Source organism: Pipra filicauda, unplaced genomic scaffold (genome assembly GCF_003945595.2).
Source record: "Pipra filicauda isolate LSUMZ 115617 unplaced genomic scaffold, ASM394559v2 scaffold16_size7369187_pilon, whole genome shotgun sequence".
Lineage (NCBI taxonomy): Eukaryota > Metazoa > Chordata > Aves > Passeriformes > Pipridae > Pipra > Pipra filicauda.
Window position 1 is genome coordinate 5,730,976 of NW_024104207.1, and position 19,342 is coordinate 5,750,317.

Sequence of the window (19,342 nt, forward strand, 5' to 3'; positions counted from 1 at the left end):
CAATGGCTCAAGAGGAGTCTTGTTCCATTTCTCACCTGACAGACAACACTGTGCCCTGTGAACATATCACAGCACGTTAAACAGAAGAAATGTTCTCTATCCCAGACATTGTAAACTACAGCACTAACGTTACAAGCTGGAGCAAGGATGTGGTGCAGAAGTCTCAGACAGACGTGGAGGCAGGATTACTCATTTATCACGAAATTCAGATGAAATCGTGCTACTTATATTGCTATGGGGCAAGGAAGGGAGAGAGACAGACTTTTACATTTCCAGAAGACTTGTTTTAGCAACTGATGACATATGGGGACAGGATTCTCGGAACTTCCCTTGGCTCAAGAATACAAAGTCCCGTTCCCCCATATACCTTTAGTTCTCTGGCCACCTAGTCATCTGCTATTTAAAGCCCTAAGCTTTAAGTTCTTCTTGCCTAGTTCTCTGTATTGTCCTCTGCCGTTCCACATGGAACAAGATCGTCACTTCGGGAAACCATTTTCTATCAAAGTTGTCTGAACTGGCTCTGCCCTTCTCCTAGAGATTAGGAATGTCTACAGCCAGCGTGTTGAATTGAAATAAGTAGCTTATACAGGTGGAATTAGGGAAAGGTAATGGAAATAAACAGCAATTTGATATTTGAGGAGTTTCTGTGCACTGTTTCATTTGTGTCTGTTAGCCTACAGGTGTCCTACAAGCTAAGGATACTTCAGCTGACTTGTTTTTTCACACCACCCTCACATGTTTCTAAAAGCATGTCTCCTTTTGATCACATGGTAGCAGGTACTCACTTGCTTACACACACAGCAGTGTTACAAGTGACTGTGCTAAACACATGCTGGACAGGTGAGCCCTGCAATATTGTCTGCAGCTGTACAGCCATCACCCCACCCACACTGTCTCCTTTCTCTCAGCATAACCCCAGCTTTGGCCCTACTCAACACTTGGCCACTTCCAGATGAAAGCTCGCTCTTTCTCTACTCCATCTCCACCCCTCTGAGCTCAGCAATCAGGAATACAGAGGAAAACTTCTGGTCATTTGTGCTTGGGATGAGCAAACAACCAGCCCACACTGTCCGGCAGCATGAACGCCAGGTTACATGAGGACATGACAGCAGAGCCCACATACCACTGCTGGGCTATGAGCACTTCAGATATGACTGACTCTGCTCAGGAGACTAAAATATAAACAGCAATTTCTGGGAGGAGTGGCTCCATCCAAATACTCCCCCATCTTAGTCACAGGTTAAAATAAATAAATAAACAAACAAAGCTGTACTAATCTCCCAATTGGCCTGCTCACAGTCATGTAGCTGGTGTCAGCCTTCACCCTGAGATGAAATATGGACCCAAAGACCAGGTCCCAGCTTCATGGTGTTCCAATGGCACACACAGCAGCCCCTAACTGGGATGGCAAGGACTTCAGCTTGTGGTGTAAGGGAACACCCACCTGGCAGACAGCAGAGCCCAGATGTACACCACCTGCTCCCGGCTCCATCACACTTACATAAGGGAAATACTGAGGGAGCCAGGACACATTTAACCCAGAGATCCTCACGTGACCAAGTGGATCCAAAGCGAAACAGAGCAGACTTGGGTCTGCTTCCCATTCCATGCAAAGCCACATCTGGGAAGCAAAACAAACAGGGGCAACTGCACAACAGGGACCCGAAGAAGCCGGAGAACAGGACTAAGGAAGTAGCTGCCTCTTCCCCTGTCCTTTAGTGAACAAGAATAGCTATGCTGGGAGCCAAGAAGACACATTGGGGCAGTCAGTCTAGACTTGCTCTGCTTCTTGTCCTCTTTCCCCCAGCATCTGCTGCTGGCCCCTGTCAGAGGCAGGATGAAGAGCTAAGTGGACCTCACATCCGGTACAGCACAGCCATTTGCACTCCTCTTCCTTGTGAGTCTGGCCAAAGCTCCTGTGTGTGCATGAAAGACGATCCCAGCATTAAATATTTTCCTTCTCTTGGTCCAAACTAGAAATGGCTCCTCAGCCTACAACATCAACAGGCTATGTTAAAACATTTAAATATAATCAGGAATGCAGCTGGAGGTCTAAGCATGGGGTAAGCAAACACCAGCATATATTTTAACAGGAACTATCCCAATGGGCTCTGAAAGCTACCTACAGTATATCTGCCTGTTCCTAATTATATTTACTGGTGGTAGTTGGCCTTTTTTTTCCAAGCTGAAGATGAGTCAGAAAAAGAAAAAAAAGTCCTTTATTGTTGTGGAAGCAGAAGGATGTCTCCTGAGGGTGTATGTAATGCACTACTGTCACGGCATGACAATGGAAAAACTGACTGCTGAGCCAACCAAACCCCCATAAATACCTAATGATATCTCTCCTGGCCCAGATTTTCTACAAGTCGGTGCCTGAACTGCATACAAAATGACAATCGATATGAAAGGATCTTTTTTCTCAACAGAGCCGGAATTTAAGAGCCCAGCTTAGCATTATATTCCAGTTCATACAAAGACATCCTTTTAAAGGTCTGTCACAATAACTTAAAGGCGGTGATCCAGCAAAAAAACTGCTAGGCCTCTCCTCACCCTCTCCCCCACACCTCCAGCCATTAGCACAAAGAACAGCTGGCTTCAGCAAACAGACACCATTATTAATTACAACATGGAGACAAAAACAATGCATGCCTAGGTATGTTATTGGGTCTGCATTCATGTGGGATGAGAACAAAATTTTCTTCCTTCTCTTCTTCTTCTTCTCTTCCTGGCTTGAGTAGCTCTGCCACCTCGTGTACTTGGCTGGGGAGGCGGCCATGCCAAGCACCTGGCCCAGTTACAGGTATGTGCAGAGGGAGCCCGTTGTGAGAAAACCCAGCCTTAGCAAATTTCTCTGGCAGTCAGCCAGCCTCCGCACATTGGGCAAGTGACTCTCCCCGGCCGCAGTTACATCAGTCACCACCACCTCCCTCAATGTCATGGCACGGGAAGCAGCTGCCAGGGGAGAGAGAGAGGCAGTCGCTGGCTTTTGAAACAGGCTGTCCAAAAAACATTACAACACCCTTGCTGGTTTCCAGTGCGTTTGCTCAGTTCCTCCTTTCCCGTGAAGACCACACAGGCTTTGCGAGGGTGTTACACCCTGCTGCAGAAAGGCGGTCTCTGGGGCCCGCTGCTCCTGGCAGCCGCTCCGCAGCACTGTGATTCCCCCAACTTCCTCCAGACACTCTCCCAGTTTCCACTGAGGGCAGAACCAAACTCAAAAGCTGGTATTTAGGGGAAAAAACATAGGTATTTTCTTGCTTTTTTTTTCCAGAGGGAGATTCTCCATGCTGCTCTGCCTCAGCACAAGTGGGAGGCAGGGCTGGAACTTGGAGCAGATGGAGAAGCCCCACACAGTTCGACTCCCTCCTCTCACCTGCCTCTCCTCTGCCTGCTCTAGTCCCTCATGCCCTGCCGTACTTGCATGCCCTAAGCACAGAGGCTGCCCAACGCAGCCCTTGTGGGAGACCGGTACTCCCTGCCTTCCCAAGCCAGCAGCAGGTCACAGGGGCCTAGGCAGGGACTGCCAGCCCTGGGAGTGCAGGCAGGCTGGAGGACCACTGCCAGCAGGGCCAACAGCCAGATTCTGCTCTTGGCTACTGCTCCAGTAAATTTAGTAAATTTAGAGTGACCCCCTAGCACTGACTGGGGATTTGGTCTTTGCAAGTGGTCAGAGCAGACCTTGGACAAGGGATGGCACTTCAAGACAATCATCTGGGGCATGGTGTAAGCAAAATCACCCTATAAAAGAGAGCAAAACTGGCAAATAAAAGTATTGCTCCTGGCATGCAAGTACTTCCATATTGATTCAACACTTAAAAAGGCACTGAAGTGAGGATGTCCTTGTTTCAAACCCTCCAGCAAATTCACTTTCGCTTTTGGCAACCTGCTGTCTTCTCACCCCTCAACTGCTTCCCCATGACTGCAGCAGCACCTTCCTCCACTGCTGAACCCCAGTAGCCTCTGTACTGCCTCCCCTCACTCCCTCCTCTGCTTAGCTTCCTGCTTCAAGTCCTTCTAGAGCAGAAGCAGAAAATTTTGCCTGACCACCCTGGCAAAAGCAGGGAGAAATGTTTGCTGAAGTCCACCAGGAAGCTGTCACCCATGCAGGCATTGCAGCTGAGCCTTGGGCTGCGAACCTGCCCCCTCAGCCCTGTCTCTCCCGGGACACAGAAGCCCGTAAGGGACTGCAAGCTGGCCAGATCAGGGTAGTTTTTCTCCAGTCAGAGGCTCTGGAAGGATTATTTGGCTGCAACATATCATATGACTTTGTTCTTAGAGTTACATTTTAACTGAGAAAGTTTAACAAGTATGACTTATGGGCTTCTAAAATTGGCAGTAGAAAAATGAGCTGAGGAAGTCATGGAAAAAAACCACAAGCGAGGCCATTCCATGTTATGCACAATTTCTGGGCTCTTTTTCCAATCTTCTGGTTTTTTTGGATGGTGGAAAATATTTTCCAGCTACACAGGCCTGGCTTCACTGAGTATGTATTTATGCCAAGTTTATAAAAAGCAGCTGCAGACATGGTTGAATGAAAGGATTACACTGCTGTCTGTCCTCCAGAAGGTGCTTCAGTTCACACCCTGTCCCACAGAGCGAGGCTCACTTCTCAGATCTCCATGAATTTATGTAAAGAAGGACAGAATTTGAACCATACAGTACAAACTATGGCTGTGCACACAAATGGGCATGCACACATGTACATATGGCTATCTGGCTAGTTAGTGGCAGTTTCTGGCCACTGCTAATGCTGGCTTTTAGTGCCTGAAGCTTACCACCATTCCTCCAACCTCTCCCAACCCTAGTCCACCTTCCATGAATACAATGGGGAGTGGGCTTTCAGGGTTGAGCCCCTGGTCTCAGTGTATTTCTGCTGCCTGCTTCACATGTACCTGCTCTCCAGCTGCTCCCACTGAAATTCAGGCTTCACCAACCTCACGTACTCTCAGGCTGCCAGGCTTTAAGGCTAGAAGGGATTTCTGTGAACATGCAGCCTGATCTCCTCCACAGCACACTGCCACTGAATTTCAATCAGGAATCCAGGCAGCAGAGGCATAACCTTAATTTTCAGCCGTGCCTTGTCACAGCCTTGGCCTGATACACTACTCACAAGAGGAAAGTCACAAATAATTCTTCACTCTCCTAAACAGAATAGCTCCGGGGGCAGGGGGGGAAAGGACACAAGCTGAAAGTAAATGCATATAAAAAGGTAAGGTAGGTGGTAAGCTGCAGATTGTGCATTACAGATCTGTACCCTGCTGTTTTTGCAGTCGAGTATCTTAGAATAACAGTACTGAGAACGACAGTGTTACATCAGGAATATCGGTCAAGACAATATTTCCTGGCAATTGTTTGAGAAATGCTTTTCTCACAGCTAATTGCTCCCTAGAGGCTGCATTTTCTCTGTTTTTAGAAGGAGAGCGATTAAGAAAGGTTTTTAAACCTCTGCACCCTGCTGTAGGACAAAGAACTGTGGGGGAAAAAGGAAAAAAAGAAAGAAAAGAAAAAGGCACAACAGCTGTAATGTTCTATGAAATGATTTTGTTCTGTTCTCTTGCCGGGGTGGTGGGTGCAATCATCAGTTTGGCAGAGATAAATACAGAAAAAGGAAGACATTTTACAGAAGCTCCAGCTGCAGGAGTACCACATTGCCATCTAGCGACACCGGCTCTGGGAAGCTGAAACACATGGGGCTTTGCAGGCTCTCTGTACACATGGGGCTTTGCAGGCTCTCTGTGCCTCCCACACCGGTGCCTGCCCCTGGGCAGAAGGCAGCTACCTGGACATGGGGCCTCATTTCCTTCCTGTGCTTTACAGCCAAGCTTGAGAACTGCAAAACCACTTGGTCTATAAAAGACATGTGTAGGAAGGCAAGGGGAAAATGGAAAAATTCCACCCAAAGGAAGTTTAAGACAAACTTGGCTTTTCTGGGATAAACCTGGCGCTTACACTGAGGCCCACAGATTCTCATCTTCCATTGCTGCTGCTGTTGCACACAAAGTTACCACACCTTGGGCATCTTCTGCAATTGTCATATGAATGCCTACGGCAAAATGATGGGCCAGAAGGAGCATGAGCACTACCTTGTCCCAAGGAGACAGGCCTGAATCTTGACCTGATGTGCTGTCCCCAGTTATGCTGCCAAACACCTCAGTACCTGTGTGCCCAGATGCTATCCTGCAGTGCCAACTCTGATAATTTGACTCCACTATGTGCCTCTGCAATTACACATTTCCTTTGTATTCTGAAAAGAATACAAACGTTAACCTTTCAACACTTTAAAAAAGAAAAGTCAAAATGCTAATAAGCCCCTTAGACAGCAAAAGGCAGGCACTCGATCTTCAGAAGATACCTAGCAAAGGGCAGTGAATGAATACTTTTGTATGACCTTCACACAGGAAGTTAAAAAGAAAAAAGAGCTTTGGTGTATAGAAATTCTGACAATTCATTGAAAGATGTTAAATTGGAAGATCCTGGATGCAGCAGACATATTTAACCAGAAAACAAAAACACTCCCAAATGCCTGAACTGCCAGAAGAGACCATCATTTTGGGAAGCAATGGCAGAAGCCTCGCATCAGGCATCCAAGACTGCCCACAAAGCTCTGCTTCGTGGCACATGCACTTCCCACTGGAAATACATGATCACTCTCACACCTTATGGGCACTGAAAGATGATTAGTAGCAGACTGTATTGGCTGTGGTGCATAGGACAGTATGTCTAGCTAATCATTAGCTCTGTCTCTTTGGTCCCCGAGTCCTATGAAGCTTCACAAGAGCACAGCTGTACTGCATTTGCAGCAATGTCAATAAGGATGACATTCTTTGATATTATCAAAAATAATGTAGTCTTCCAAGAAAAAAGAAAAATGCAGTAAAGTTCCCCAATATGAAGATAATCTATGCTGCTCCAGTGAATTACTCTTACAGCAGCATTTCTTCAAAAACCCAGAGTGATGGCCTCTACAAATTCTTTGGTGACTGAACACTATGAGGACCTACGAATACTTTGAATTTACAAAACTACTTCTTCATCAATCAATAACAAAGCTTGTGTTGTCACCCCCCGAGATCAAGCCCACATCACCTGCAACATTATCAGGAGCTGGGGAGGCAGAATTTGAACAGTAAGATTTTAAAAAAGGAAAGCCATAAAGGATCCTGAGTCTGAGCCGTTGCTGGTTCTGTCAGACTGCAATCTGGTTCTTTTTTTTTCTTTAAAATCAGGGTGAGATCACTATTTTTCTTGAAAATGTGCTGCCCAAGATAGGAAACATCCATCTGTGAAAAGATCTAAAGTCTAATGACAAATATTGTCAGGCCTGCTGAAAATCTTCAAGGGCAATGCAGCAGACAAAACACTGCTCCCGACCTTGTCAGTTGGGACAAGGTCCTAACACTATCCTGGAAACAATGAAAATGAAGGGAGGGATTCTACACAGAAGCCAATTTTTTTCCCTGTTTCCCATTTTGTGACATAAACCAGGGGGAGAACACTGCCCCAATATCAATACAGTTCATCCCTGGGACTCTGTGCCCTTTAGAAAATCAATATAACTTCTGAGCACTTACTTCCATGGTTGCCCAGAGAAGCCAAGGTGCCCAAGTGGTTAGTTAGCTCAAGCTTCCACTAAGAACCAGATGGTCCATTGGTTCTTGAGGGTGGCAGGACACACCAGTCTGATCATCTGACTTTCTGAATATATGGCTACCACATATCCAGCTCCTGCCAGGCAGAAGCTTTCCAGAAACCAGCTCCAAAGCAGAAAAAGGAGGACAGAGCCAAATGGCCAACAGATAACATCTGTTCTAACCACCAAGACTTTGAAGGTCAAAAGCATGATTTAGAAGGCTGCATTGTTTTTAAGGATGGGGCAGCTGTCCAAAACTGGGCTACAACTTTCTCTCTGTTAAGTTTTCAACCGTTTTATCAGGTTGTCAAGTTTTCACAGTTTGCAATCCACCATCTAGTGGACATTGACTCACTGCATTGCCTTCTAAGCTATTTCCCTCACTTACACCTGCTTAATACCTGTGACCCAGCTTTCCTATTTGCATGATGGTGTCACCAAATTTCAGGCACTACAGTGTGGGCTGATTACTAAGTTTTGACAGAACAGTCAGAGTTCCTTCTAAAGTTACTATCCAACAGCAAGCTAGATTTTTGAAAGATTGCTTCTTACATTTACAATGCAGAAGGCACCTATGAACTGCAGGACTGCCAGCAGAGCAATTAACCCAGTGCTCGACAGCTCATGTTCTTTGATTTCAGCTGGGACGGGGGAGTTGTGCTTCAAATCTATTCAGTTAGAGAGAGTGTCTTTAATACTTTTTTCTTTTAGTAGGTTTCATGATTTATAGGCAAGTCTATGGTTGGTTGAGGTCTGATTTTTCCTGATTACACTAGTAACTACCGCTGATTAGCCAACTACTCTGAAAGGACTGTGACGTAAGAAAAGAAGCAAGCTTTAGAGCTTCATACATAATTCAGATAAAACACCCACACAATTGCTACCAAAACAATCATACTATCCTAAACCTTACCTTCTCCCTTCCTGTGTCACTGTCCCAATGTCCTGCTCTTGACTGCTTAGGTTTCCATGAGGAAAGGACCATGCAGAGTAAATTACGGGATCAGGACCGCAGGTTGTGAGCTTGCAGAAGCAGAGACTTCATCTTGACAGATTCTTCAGAGTGCCACACACATCTCTGCTGGTACAGAAGTAATAATAATAATTTCATGCTAAGAATTCTGCCAGTGTCAATGGCCAGTAAATACAAAGAAGTAAAAAAGGGCCCTGAGTTGTGTTAGACAACTTCTAACATAAGCTCAAAACTTCAGATGGAGAGATAAAACCAAATGAAACATAAATCAAATAGCAACCCCTCATGGTTATGCAAATTCAGGTGAGTGTCATTATGTCAAATACTCCAATTAGAAGAACTCCATAAACATGGAGGCTGTAACTTGGAGTCAGATGGGGCTTATCTTCTTTATACAGGCAAAAGCTTCCACCTCCTTAATTCTAGGAGTTGGTAGTCTTCATCACCGTAACTTACAGGACCAAGCAATTACATTATACCAGGTCAATGTGTGGTGAAAGTAAATTTCCATCAAAATCAAATTGTTCCCACCAATAATGAGATACTGCTATGAATTGATTAGGTGTGTACTATCAATTAAAAACAACAGAGAAGAGTTTCTCAAAGAACATGCTTGCTCAGGAATCCCTTTTCTCCATTTCTCCATTTAATTAGTCATTGCATTATAATGAACAAATTCATGCAATAATCATTGTAATTTTAATCATCAAAACTGAATGTACATTCTTTCTCATTAAATAATATTAAATACAACAAGAGATGCTAACCAGGTTGTTTCAGAACTCCAGGAAATGCTCTTTTACATACACGCCAAAACAGGCAAATATTGTTTTCTTACAGCAAAATTCTGTATCTTCCAGGCTATGTTACAGAGTGTAACATAGACAGTGACCTAAGGAAGGAGGAGAAGCATGGTTTGCTGAGACAGTATCTTTTAGTAAACAGCTCTCTCTAGATACTTGTCATGTTTTAAGCAGACTTTGAAGAATTTCTAACGAACAAGCTGAATGCTTGGAAAAATGTTGACTAACAGTTACAAGGGTGGAAAATTTCCATTTACTTGTATGGCATAAACATACACTTTCCCTCTGCAAACACAGACCAGGAAGCAGAGAAAAATCACTTCTGAGGTGTACAAGTAGTTAAGATTCAGTTTTGAGCCAGGATGTCACTACAATACAAATATCTGTCTCCAAGGCATGAGGGAGACCCTATCAGCTCCCTTCATGTCAGCTACAGGATCGCAACAGGGTAAGTAGATTTTGCCACCTTATTTGAAATTCAACCAGCATTGAAAATGCATCCTGTCACGAACCTATAACATCTTGCCCCCTCATTTTTTTAGTTGGCTCTCCTTACATGTGTCATCACTTCCACCCCTACTTCAGTTAACAGGCACACTTCTTTCACTCCAGCTAGCAAAGCTCATGCAGCTGGGCAGGGGAAAACTCTTCTCTTGCATGCCTGGGAATGGGATTCAGTTGTATTTTGTTGCAGAGTTGAAGCTGTACAATGCAGCTGGCTTATCTATATACCTAGTTTGTGTAGAGGGATGGAGAGAAAAAGGGAAATCCTTCTAATCACGTCATCTCAACAAGTCAGACACACAGGATTTAAAAAGCCAAATTTAGGTATTATCAGTAGAAACACTTGCCACTGCTGCCCCACTGAGCCTGTCTTATACACTGTACCAAATCTGTCTCAACAAAATGCTGCATTGCATCACCTCACAAGACACGAAGATCCTAAAAATCAGGATTTTGTAGGATGAGCTTGCACAAAATGTGTGTGCAAAACTGCCCTCTGCTGTTTAGATTAAGACCTGTGCAGACAAATGATGCATGGCCAAATCAGTTTTGAGCTACAAGGGTCCAAGATGCAAAGAGGCAAAACTATCTGACTTCATCTGTTTTCTGCCTCCATGCACACTAGGAATTTCATACATGAACACCATTCACAACTGTCTTGCAGCATGGACCATCCCGACAGATCTGTAGGTTGAAGCAACATTGTACCAGTTGCAACACTCTGTTAAGCAACTCTCCCACGATGGGTGAGCATCACCAGACATCTTCTCACCCCAAAGATGAGTTGAGAACATCCTCAGGGTGCAAGGGAAATGATGTAATTGCGGGTGAGTGCTGCAGGACATACATGCAGGACATGTTAAATCAAGGCCTGAGCTTTACACAACAGGAACAGAAACCGTACGCCTGGAATCAAAAGCTTATAGCACAGAGGCCTTTATGACTTAAGGATTACTAAGTTGCAGCGATGATCAGAAAACAGGGTAGCAAGCTCATCAAAAGATATCGAGTAAATATTCTGTAAAACTAGCCCCTGCTGCAAGGAAAGAAGAGAGAACCTGGGTTTTTTTTCACGAACACATGGAAATCACTATATTTTGAAAAAGCTGCCCATTATCTACTGCCAGTATGCTGGACACTTTGGTACAGAAACATCACAGAAGGGCCAGCTGTTTTCTATGGCTTCACTCACACATTCATACATGGATGTGGCAAATTCTGCCGTCTGAGAACAGCATCAGATATCCACATCTTCTTTGGGAAGTTCTAGTTTGGTACAAATGCAGAAAACAAGTATAGATACCCACACCAGTTCAATTTCTGGAGTGCCTCCAACAAAAGCTAGCCCAGTCCTCATGAATTAAGCACAAGTTTCAGCTCTTTGCAACAGGCTTTTGGTCAGTGCATAAAGAACACTGTAAGCTATGCTGGTCAGTGGAAACACACAAACTAAAAACCAAACCAAAACTTGGGTACAACAGAAGCCTTGAAGAATACTTTTTTTTTTCCACAACAGCCCTTTTCATATCCATACATTTAAATACACAGAAGCATGGGTGTACTATACAACATGCCTTTGAAACCATCACTGAAAGCACTTAGTGACCACTTCAAAGCTTCCCTTGATGTTTAACTCATGTTAACTGTAACACAACAGTCATGTAGGGCCACTGTTCAGCCTAGGGGACTTTAAACACACCATCAACAGATGTACAAATGAAATTTTAGAGATTCTTCTCAGTGCATAAATAGCTAGAGCTTTACTTTGATGATGGCTGGCTGGCCTCCTACACAGCAGGCCTGGGACTTCTCCGTTTTTCAAGTTAAGGGCAACAATAATATTCTGTCAGCCCCCAGGAAAAGGAAATTAATGCCAGATGATTCAGTGTGTGCCTGATCATTCTGGTTTTGGATTTGATTCCATTATCTAGAAAGCTTAATGGTGAAACATCAAAGGTAGTCCTGCATGATAATGAAACTAGCTGGGTGTTTTTTCTATAAAAGCTGCCTGAGAAGCTCATAACCAATGACAGAAGACTTCCCAGCATAAAACTAACAGACCTCTCATATTCTTTATGGGAAATCCTTTTAGTGCTGAAAACAAGTGCCTTATTCTTGGAGAACCACAGAAAAGAAGATGGCTCTTTCTGGGAGAAAGATTAGTAGTTTAACCTGCAGTAAAATAAGATTATAGATCTTATTCACCAGCAGCTGTGAGCTCAGTAGCAGCAAATACACAACTGGAACGGCTCACTTTCACGTCTTCTTAATTTGCACAGGTGAAAAGAAATACAGTACTACACAGAGCTAAGGTAATGGCATTACTGCTGCTGATGCAGTACCATCAATCACTACCACCACCCTTCTCATGACCCGTACTTTGCTTGTGTCTGAAACACCTGTGGGCTGTGCATGCTAGCTACACCACTGCCAGCCTGCCACTGTTGGAGCAACAGCAAATTCCCATTCTAGACAACATCTTCCAAGTCTTCAGTTTGTAAGGTATTAGCTTCACTGGGAGATTTGGAGAGAAAAAAAAAATTCAAGTCTTATTAAAAGGATTTATCATTCCAACTCTATTAGCCAAGGCACACAAAACAGGTATCAGAGCTTGCTCTGGCATACTAACCAGGTACTTCTGGGTTTTCAAGTAGGAGAATAAATTTTCATTTAAGGCTACATTTAAACCTATGCTATCTAAAATTTTGTTTGTATCTGACTTTGCAGGATCAAGAAAACTAAAAAGGGTTAGGGCAATATGTGTGTCTGTGATGCTTATTAAAACAAATAACATTTATAGACATAATCAGGGTATCACCAAGCCTTCCATCAAGATCAGAATTGACACCCAGGCTTGCTAAAAAACACTTAGTTCAGAAGAGATTTGTTGTAAGCTAAAAGGTGAATTCAAATTGCCATCATTACACCAAAGAGCGTAGAAATTTGTTCAGGTTTGAAGGAAGGGTGCTACTTTTGTCTTATGCTGTTTGGGTTTGTTTTTCAAGGCAGGATGGAAGAGTTTGATCTACCTTAAGACAATGTTAAAAGCTGAACTAAAAAGATATACTGAAGTGACCACCACCAGCAAGGACAGCAGGTAAATATGCTAACAGTTCTGTCAACATAACCTATGAATTCCTACTTTTTACTTATAAGGGTTAGAAAAGAAAAACTCCTCCAAAAAGCCTCATTAAAAACATAATCTTCTGCAATTTCACAGTAAGTGCAAAATAACTTTGTCCCTCTAAAATAAATTAAAAGAGCACCTCATCCATTGTCACCTGAAGAATATGGCTATTAAGTTTTACTTTTACCTTATGCTACCTGAACAATTCAAGGACAACGACTAAACTACAGCCAGCTGTTCAAGAAATTTTTGTTCACACCAGCCATTAACTTCAGTATTTGTCGCATTACAGAACGATTCGATAGCACCTCAAATCTTTGGAAATCGTGTTTTCAAGGGGTTAAGGGAAACTACTCTTCCATGGCAAATTATCTAAGCAGACTGACTCAGTAAGAAACATTTCTACTCCGAAACTCAGGTATTTGACTGCTAGGTCACAATCAGCTATCCACTTAACCTCTGAAAAATCCTGTATGAGGCAATTTCTGAACTGTTGAGGAGAATCTGCCTTTACAGAAACTTACACCAGGCTGAAATGAGATAGAGACAGATGAGAATGTTGGCTAGAGTGCTCTCAAAGTACCTCACTTCTACTTAGACTATGCCACCTTGTACCTTACTCATTAATTTATCAGCATCATTAGTACAAACTGTCAGCCGGTCTGAAAATTGACACTTCAAAGCATTCTCCTCAAGCTGAAAATCAGTCACCATGCCAAAAAGATAAAGCTACATTTTTAATTGTTTCTTCTGCCACCTGAGTGCTGATAGCTCAAACCCAGAAAACAGCAAAAGCCAATCTGTTTTGACATTTAGAAGATCCTATCCATGAAAAACTTGCTTTCACAAGTCCACTTCTGCTACTCACTTGAGTCTGTATATTATTTGCCTCCTTTGCACTAGCAGAGGAAAATTCACCACACCACACCAAAATTTTACAACATCCAATTCCATTAGCTTTAACTATTTACCCCAGGGATATCATTGTCTTACCTTATCAGTGTAATTTTTTTCTTAAGGCAAATGCCTTAAAAAGAATATTAAGAACCATTTTCTACGGTCTTGAAGACTAGAGACTGAAGTGTTAACTGTACATCTTGCAAAAAAGTTTCAAGCTTTCAAAAAACCACCTTTGTGCTCTTACAACCTGCCCCAGGTTCTATTCCAAACAGCTTTGTTTCAGACACCTGCATTAACAGAGCTTTCATGTTTGCCAGATAGTTTTGACTTGCATCATTTTACATGTTATTGTTCCTGACAGAAATGGATTTGTCACTCTTTCTGCAGCCAGCATCTATTACCATTGTGATTTGCTTGTCTTTCTAAGGTGATCTGTTACTGTTTAATGATCATATGTTTATTTTTTCAGGAAATGACACAAGGTTTTAAGCTTAATTAAAAGCATTGGAAGACCAGCCATAACATTAAAAATAAATTTTAATGTTGCAATTTTTAGATCATTTGCTCTGACACTCAAATATTCTGAAATTTAAAGTAGTACTATAGGGACACACAAGTGCAGATAAATCTTTATTGCCATAACTTTGTTTTTTTCAAAAATGAGCATTGGGTTTTCAATAGGTCGTAGTTTTATGCCTTATATGTACAACATTACAAGTGTGTATTTTAATAATAATGAAGTGATACTTTGATAACTCAACACAGTGTATTTATAAAATGAATTCTTATCAAAATACACTTTTCACTGGGATAATAAATAAAATCCTGCGAAACCCACCTACACAAAGTTAATTTTAACTCTGGTAGAACCCGATGTGGTACACAGTCCATTAACTACTATGTTTGCCCCTTTATCCCCCTACTGATGCTCATCTTCTGGGGTAAGAAAACTTTTTTTCCCCCCGTTGTGGTGTGACCTCATTCAACATCATCTTCAGCCAAGCACTGTGCACTTACAATTCTCTGTAAGAAGGAGAAAAACTCATTCACAATTACATAAAATTGACAGTAGGCAACTGATTATCAAGCAATGTAATTTTACACTGAACATTAAGCAGTGTAATTACTGAGCAAACTGATTAAAGTTAAAAATGGCAATCTATTTGACTTAAGTTTTTGAAGTCAGTTCCACAGAAATTACATACAGTACAATGCCTAATAAAGCCAAAGACAGATAAACAATATCCTATCAGCCTCAAGCAATGATCTCTGTGTGGTTTTGGTACTGTTCTCATAGGAAACATTTTTGCTCAATTGTTGCCCCTAACATTTATATCTCCTGTACCCGACGCTTTTTGGTGTTACCACTAACTATAGGTACCTTAACCTGAAATGTAACCAGGCCTGAGCTGTAAAAAGAGCTGACTGATACCCTGCACTGAGCCTCTGCTTTATGTCAGGTAACACCATTAGGGAGTACCCTTGCATTTCCAAGAACATAAAACATATTATTTATTTTACAAAGACTCACCTGCCAGCATATTACCAACATTACCTGCACAGTACTCAGACTAAAAAGGGAGGGCATTTTATACACAGATCTACTAACACTTTTCTCATCACGGAAACTCCCAAGCTTCCAAAATTGTCATGTGTTCTGGGGCTAGTTAACATTTTGTTTTTATAGCTGGCCCAGAAGCAACCGGGTAGCAAAAGCAACAGATTAATTTTAATGGACTTTCATAGCACTCACAGACACTTGTAGATATGTAATTTAATAAAAACCCAACAAACTCAAGACCCAGAGCATTGAAGTTACCGCTCTTCCGATTCCCCCAGCTTGTATTTGGCAAACAGTGGATTCACTTGTAGTATCAGAGCTGCAGTCAGATTCTCTACTTCAAGAGCTTAGCATACCCTACCCACAAGAGAAGCACTGTATTTCTATTTTATCCTGTTTGCTATTAATGCTACATGAAGATTTTCATATTCACTTTTTAATGTCTCAGGTGAAAAAAAAGCTTCTTTAAATCTAACTGAACGTATTAAAAAAAACAGATTACAAAACCCAATACTCAAGACTGATGTAGTGGATAAATTAAGTAGTTCAATTACTTTGAACCCCAAACAACACCGAACACTTCACATACCTGGCTTATTGTAGGGAGCTTAGTTAGAAGCATTTGAAACACTGGTGGTGGAAGAGTCTGCTGTAGAACTTGTAGTAGCTGCTGGGGCTGTCCACACACAGCAATGGCATTGGTCAAGTGATCAACACCTTTTTCATATTCACCTGTATGACAAATTATAATGTTTTGAAATCAACCTTCTTCCACACTGTAACACATTTACATAAAACACCCACCAACAGTGGATTAAACTCCTTGCTGGATCTTCCGAACACAAAAGGTTAGAAACAAGTAAGCAGATTTCCTAGAGGAATTTGACTCCCCCAAATATCTTAGTATATAAAAATCATCTTCTAGCAAAGGTGAAGAAAAATTATTTTACAATTTACCCTTCAGAAAAAAAAATGAAAAATGCCATCACCTTGAGCTAGCAGTTCCTCGCCAAGTTGAATCTCCTCAAGGAAAAACTTCTGAACCGCATCAGCATCTTTCAGATCAGGCAACTATGACACACAGAGTAAAAGTTAAGTTGGCCCTTAAACACCAAGTAATAAACAAGTTAGCAGAAAACATTCTCAACTGAAATCAAACATGTACACAACCACACTGTTACACTGACACTGGCAAAAAAATACCTGTCACCACTAAGTTAAATGTACACAGAATGTTTTTGAAAATCAGACTCAGGTCTCATATCACTGCATTGCAAATCTGTAGAGAGACAGAGCCTGAAATACCTCTATTCACTTTATTAAGTACACAATTTTGTAGCAAATACAAGTTCTAAGGTGTGTTACGTTTATAACAACTATATTTCTTACAATTGTTTAAGAAAAACCTTATCTTTTCTTCCTGATGATAAGGAAAGGGAAATCAAATACTTATGGCAAAAAACCATATTACGCTCGGTTATACATGTATCCCATCAATGATTTTAAGTCTGAAAAGTCCTTGCGCATACCACAAAAACACCACAAAAATCACACAGTGAATGTTGTACTTTCTAGTACAACTCCTCTGTCTGAAACAAAAAAGGAACAATCATTTTTTTGAGCATTAAAAAAAACTAAAGACTGTATATTTGCAGAAGTATTTGCAATGCTGCAATCAAAAAAATCCAGCTGTAATGCTGGATTTAAATAAATCTTACAAATAACACAAATGAAACATCTTTCAAAATAGCACTGCATTATTGAACACATTATTACCTTGGAAAGCCCTGCTCTCTCTTTGGCAAGCTTCTGTTTCTTCCTTCCTGTAAGAATAAAAACATTTTACACTTTTAATTTGCAATTAAAAAGCCCTTCAGCTTACAGTTTGAAACCGCGAACAAATCAAAGTTATTTTCAGAATAAAAAACTGCTACTGTGTTCCAAACATCGAAGACTGAACACAAGACCGCAGCCCCACTCTCTGCGACAGAACATCATTTAGAGGTCTAATGAGGGCTGGCAGTCGCACACCGACCCAAAATGGCAACTCTTCTCCTGCGGCTACGGCAAACACCAACCGTGCAGGGCCTGCAGCACACACACCTCGAGCACTAGAGGCACACAGAAGCAAGGAGAATTAGTCATACAGGAATTCTCTACAGGATTCCTAACAATAAGCCACACAAGAGCTGTCTACAAGTCAAAACTATCTAGTTTTGAACTGTATGGTGGACCACCAAGAGGGACTTCAGCAGGTCACAGCACTTTCCCAGCTGCTTTATAGCAAAGGCTTGGGAACCAGGTAATAGGTGGCAGTATCTCATCATCCCACAGCAAGAGCAATACTAAGGGATACATTTCTGAAACCTGAGGAAAGCAAACCTCTAGAGATGGAACAAACATGGACAGATTTAATTGCCCAACCTACAGGTAAAAAAGTTGGTCTGCTACTAAAGTTGTACCACTCCAGCAAAACTATGGTAATTAAAATGATTGTGTGATAAATGTAATTAAAATTAAAGTGGCTTTTAAAGCAACTAGGCAGGTATAAAGGTATTTTTATAGTAGCAGCTATTCATACAAGAAAGAATAATTACACTAATACTGGTAATTTCCTTAGAATAATCATTCTTCTAAGTCTTCAGCTCATCAACTGAAATAGTTACACCAATAAAACTTCTAAATACAGCCTGTGGTTAAACTCTCCTCTCACCATTTGTTCTCGGTGCTCAGAGGACAACTGTATTTACAAAGAACAACTGTTACACAGCCCTGATTTTTCTTTTGAGACAATTTTACAAGCTGGAAATACTTCTAAATATGACTAGCAGTTTTAAATCGTAATTAAAAATTTTCAATTGTCCACACGATGAAGACACTTGGGAATGCTATTTCCTAGCAGAGTGATAACACAACACATAACATTTGTGGAAACGATCAATCGATCTTTATATAAAGGGAGTTCACATTCTAACTACATGGATCACCCTTTCTACCTTTTACAACACCTTAATAACCCTTAGCACCTGGATTTCTACAACTTATTGACCTGTGTACATTATTTTACAACATTATATACAGAAAAATGCGTTGTATAGAACTGTAGCGTACTACAATTTTATTATGGTTATTTTTGTTATTAAAGAATTTATCTTGAAAATCAGTGCTAATAAAACTAGCTCACTCCAACTTTTCTGAAGCATTAATTTCCACAAAACTTGAAACTGCGCTACTATGTAAACAAGTTTTGCTAATACATAAAATCTTTAAGATTAAATTAAAACAAAAGTAATATTTAAATGTTTCATTATCAAAACAAGCCACATTGTAACTGTAGTGCATTCAGTGAAAACACCAAAAAGAAGTACAAAGAGTAAGACCTTAATATTGATATAACATTTTCAGGAGAAAATTGTGTTTTCTTGGCTTGACTATGACATCTTCTAAAATGTTATAAAAGGTATCATTCACCAGGTTAAGCATTCAGAGATGAAGAAATACAAGACATGCAGGTAACTGCAACTATTTAATAAAAGCTTTTGACCACTGATCACACACATTTGAAATCATGTACTTTAACCTGAAAATGGTAAAGGAATATGAAGAATCACCAAGATTTAGACACTGAACACTGATCTACTGAATCTTTCAAGTCTGATTACTGTGCAACTTTTCTTCTTCTTAATACTCTTCTACAGATCTCTTTAAAAAGTCCACTAGATAAATCAATTACAAAACCCAGATAACTCTGATGGATATTTAGGAATTCTTCCTATATTGTTTGGTAACGCTGGTTTCAAAATATCTTTGTAACCAAAAGCCAAAAGTTACATTTGTAATACCA

General features: G+C 41.3%; 1 protein-coding gene across 2 annotated transcripts in view; it reads right to left on the bottom strand.

Moving 5' to 3' along the window:
• Positions 1 to 19,342, bottom strand: part of TOMM20 (translocase of outer mitochondrial membrane 20) — a 50,384-nt gene that overhangs the window by 27,732 nt on the left and 3,310 nt on the right. Inside the window, exons 2-5 of one of the 2 annotated variants that reach the window (XR_005562893.1) lie at positions 17,275 to 17,321; positions 16,488 to 16,569; positions 16,088 to 16,230; positions 8,544 to 8,708 (exon numbers count right to left, since the gene is read on the bottom strand). Coding sequence is in view for 1 of the 2 variants with exons in the window: in XM_027750430.2 (XP_027606231.1) it covers positions 14,916 to 14,960; positions 16,088 to 16,230; positions 16,488 to 16,569; positions 17,275 to 17,321 (317 nt within the window). In the remaining variant the exon portion in view is untranslated. Of the gene's footprint in view, positions 1 to 8,543; positions 8,709 to 9,283; positions 14,961 to 16,087; positions 16,231 to 16,487; positions 16,570 to 17,274; positions 17,322 to 19,342 lie in introns of those variants that run through there. The other variant, XM_027750430.2, reaches the window with a different exon arrangement.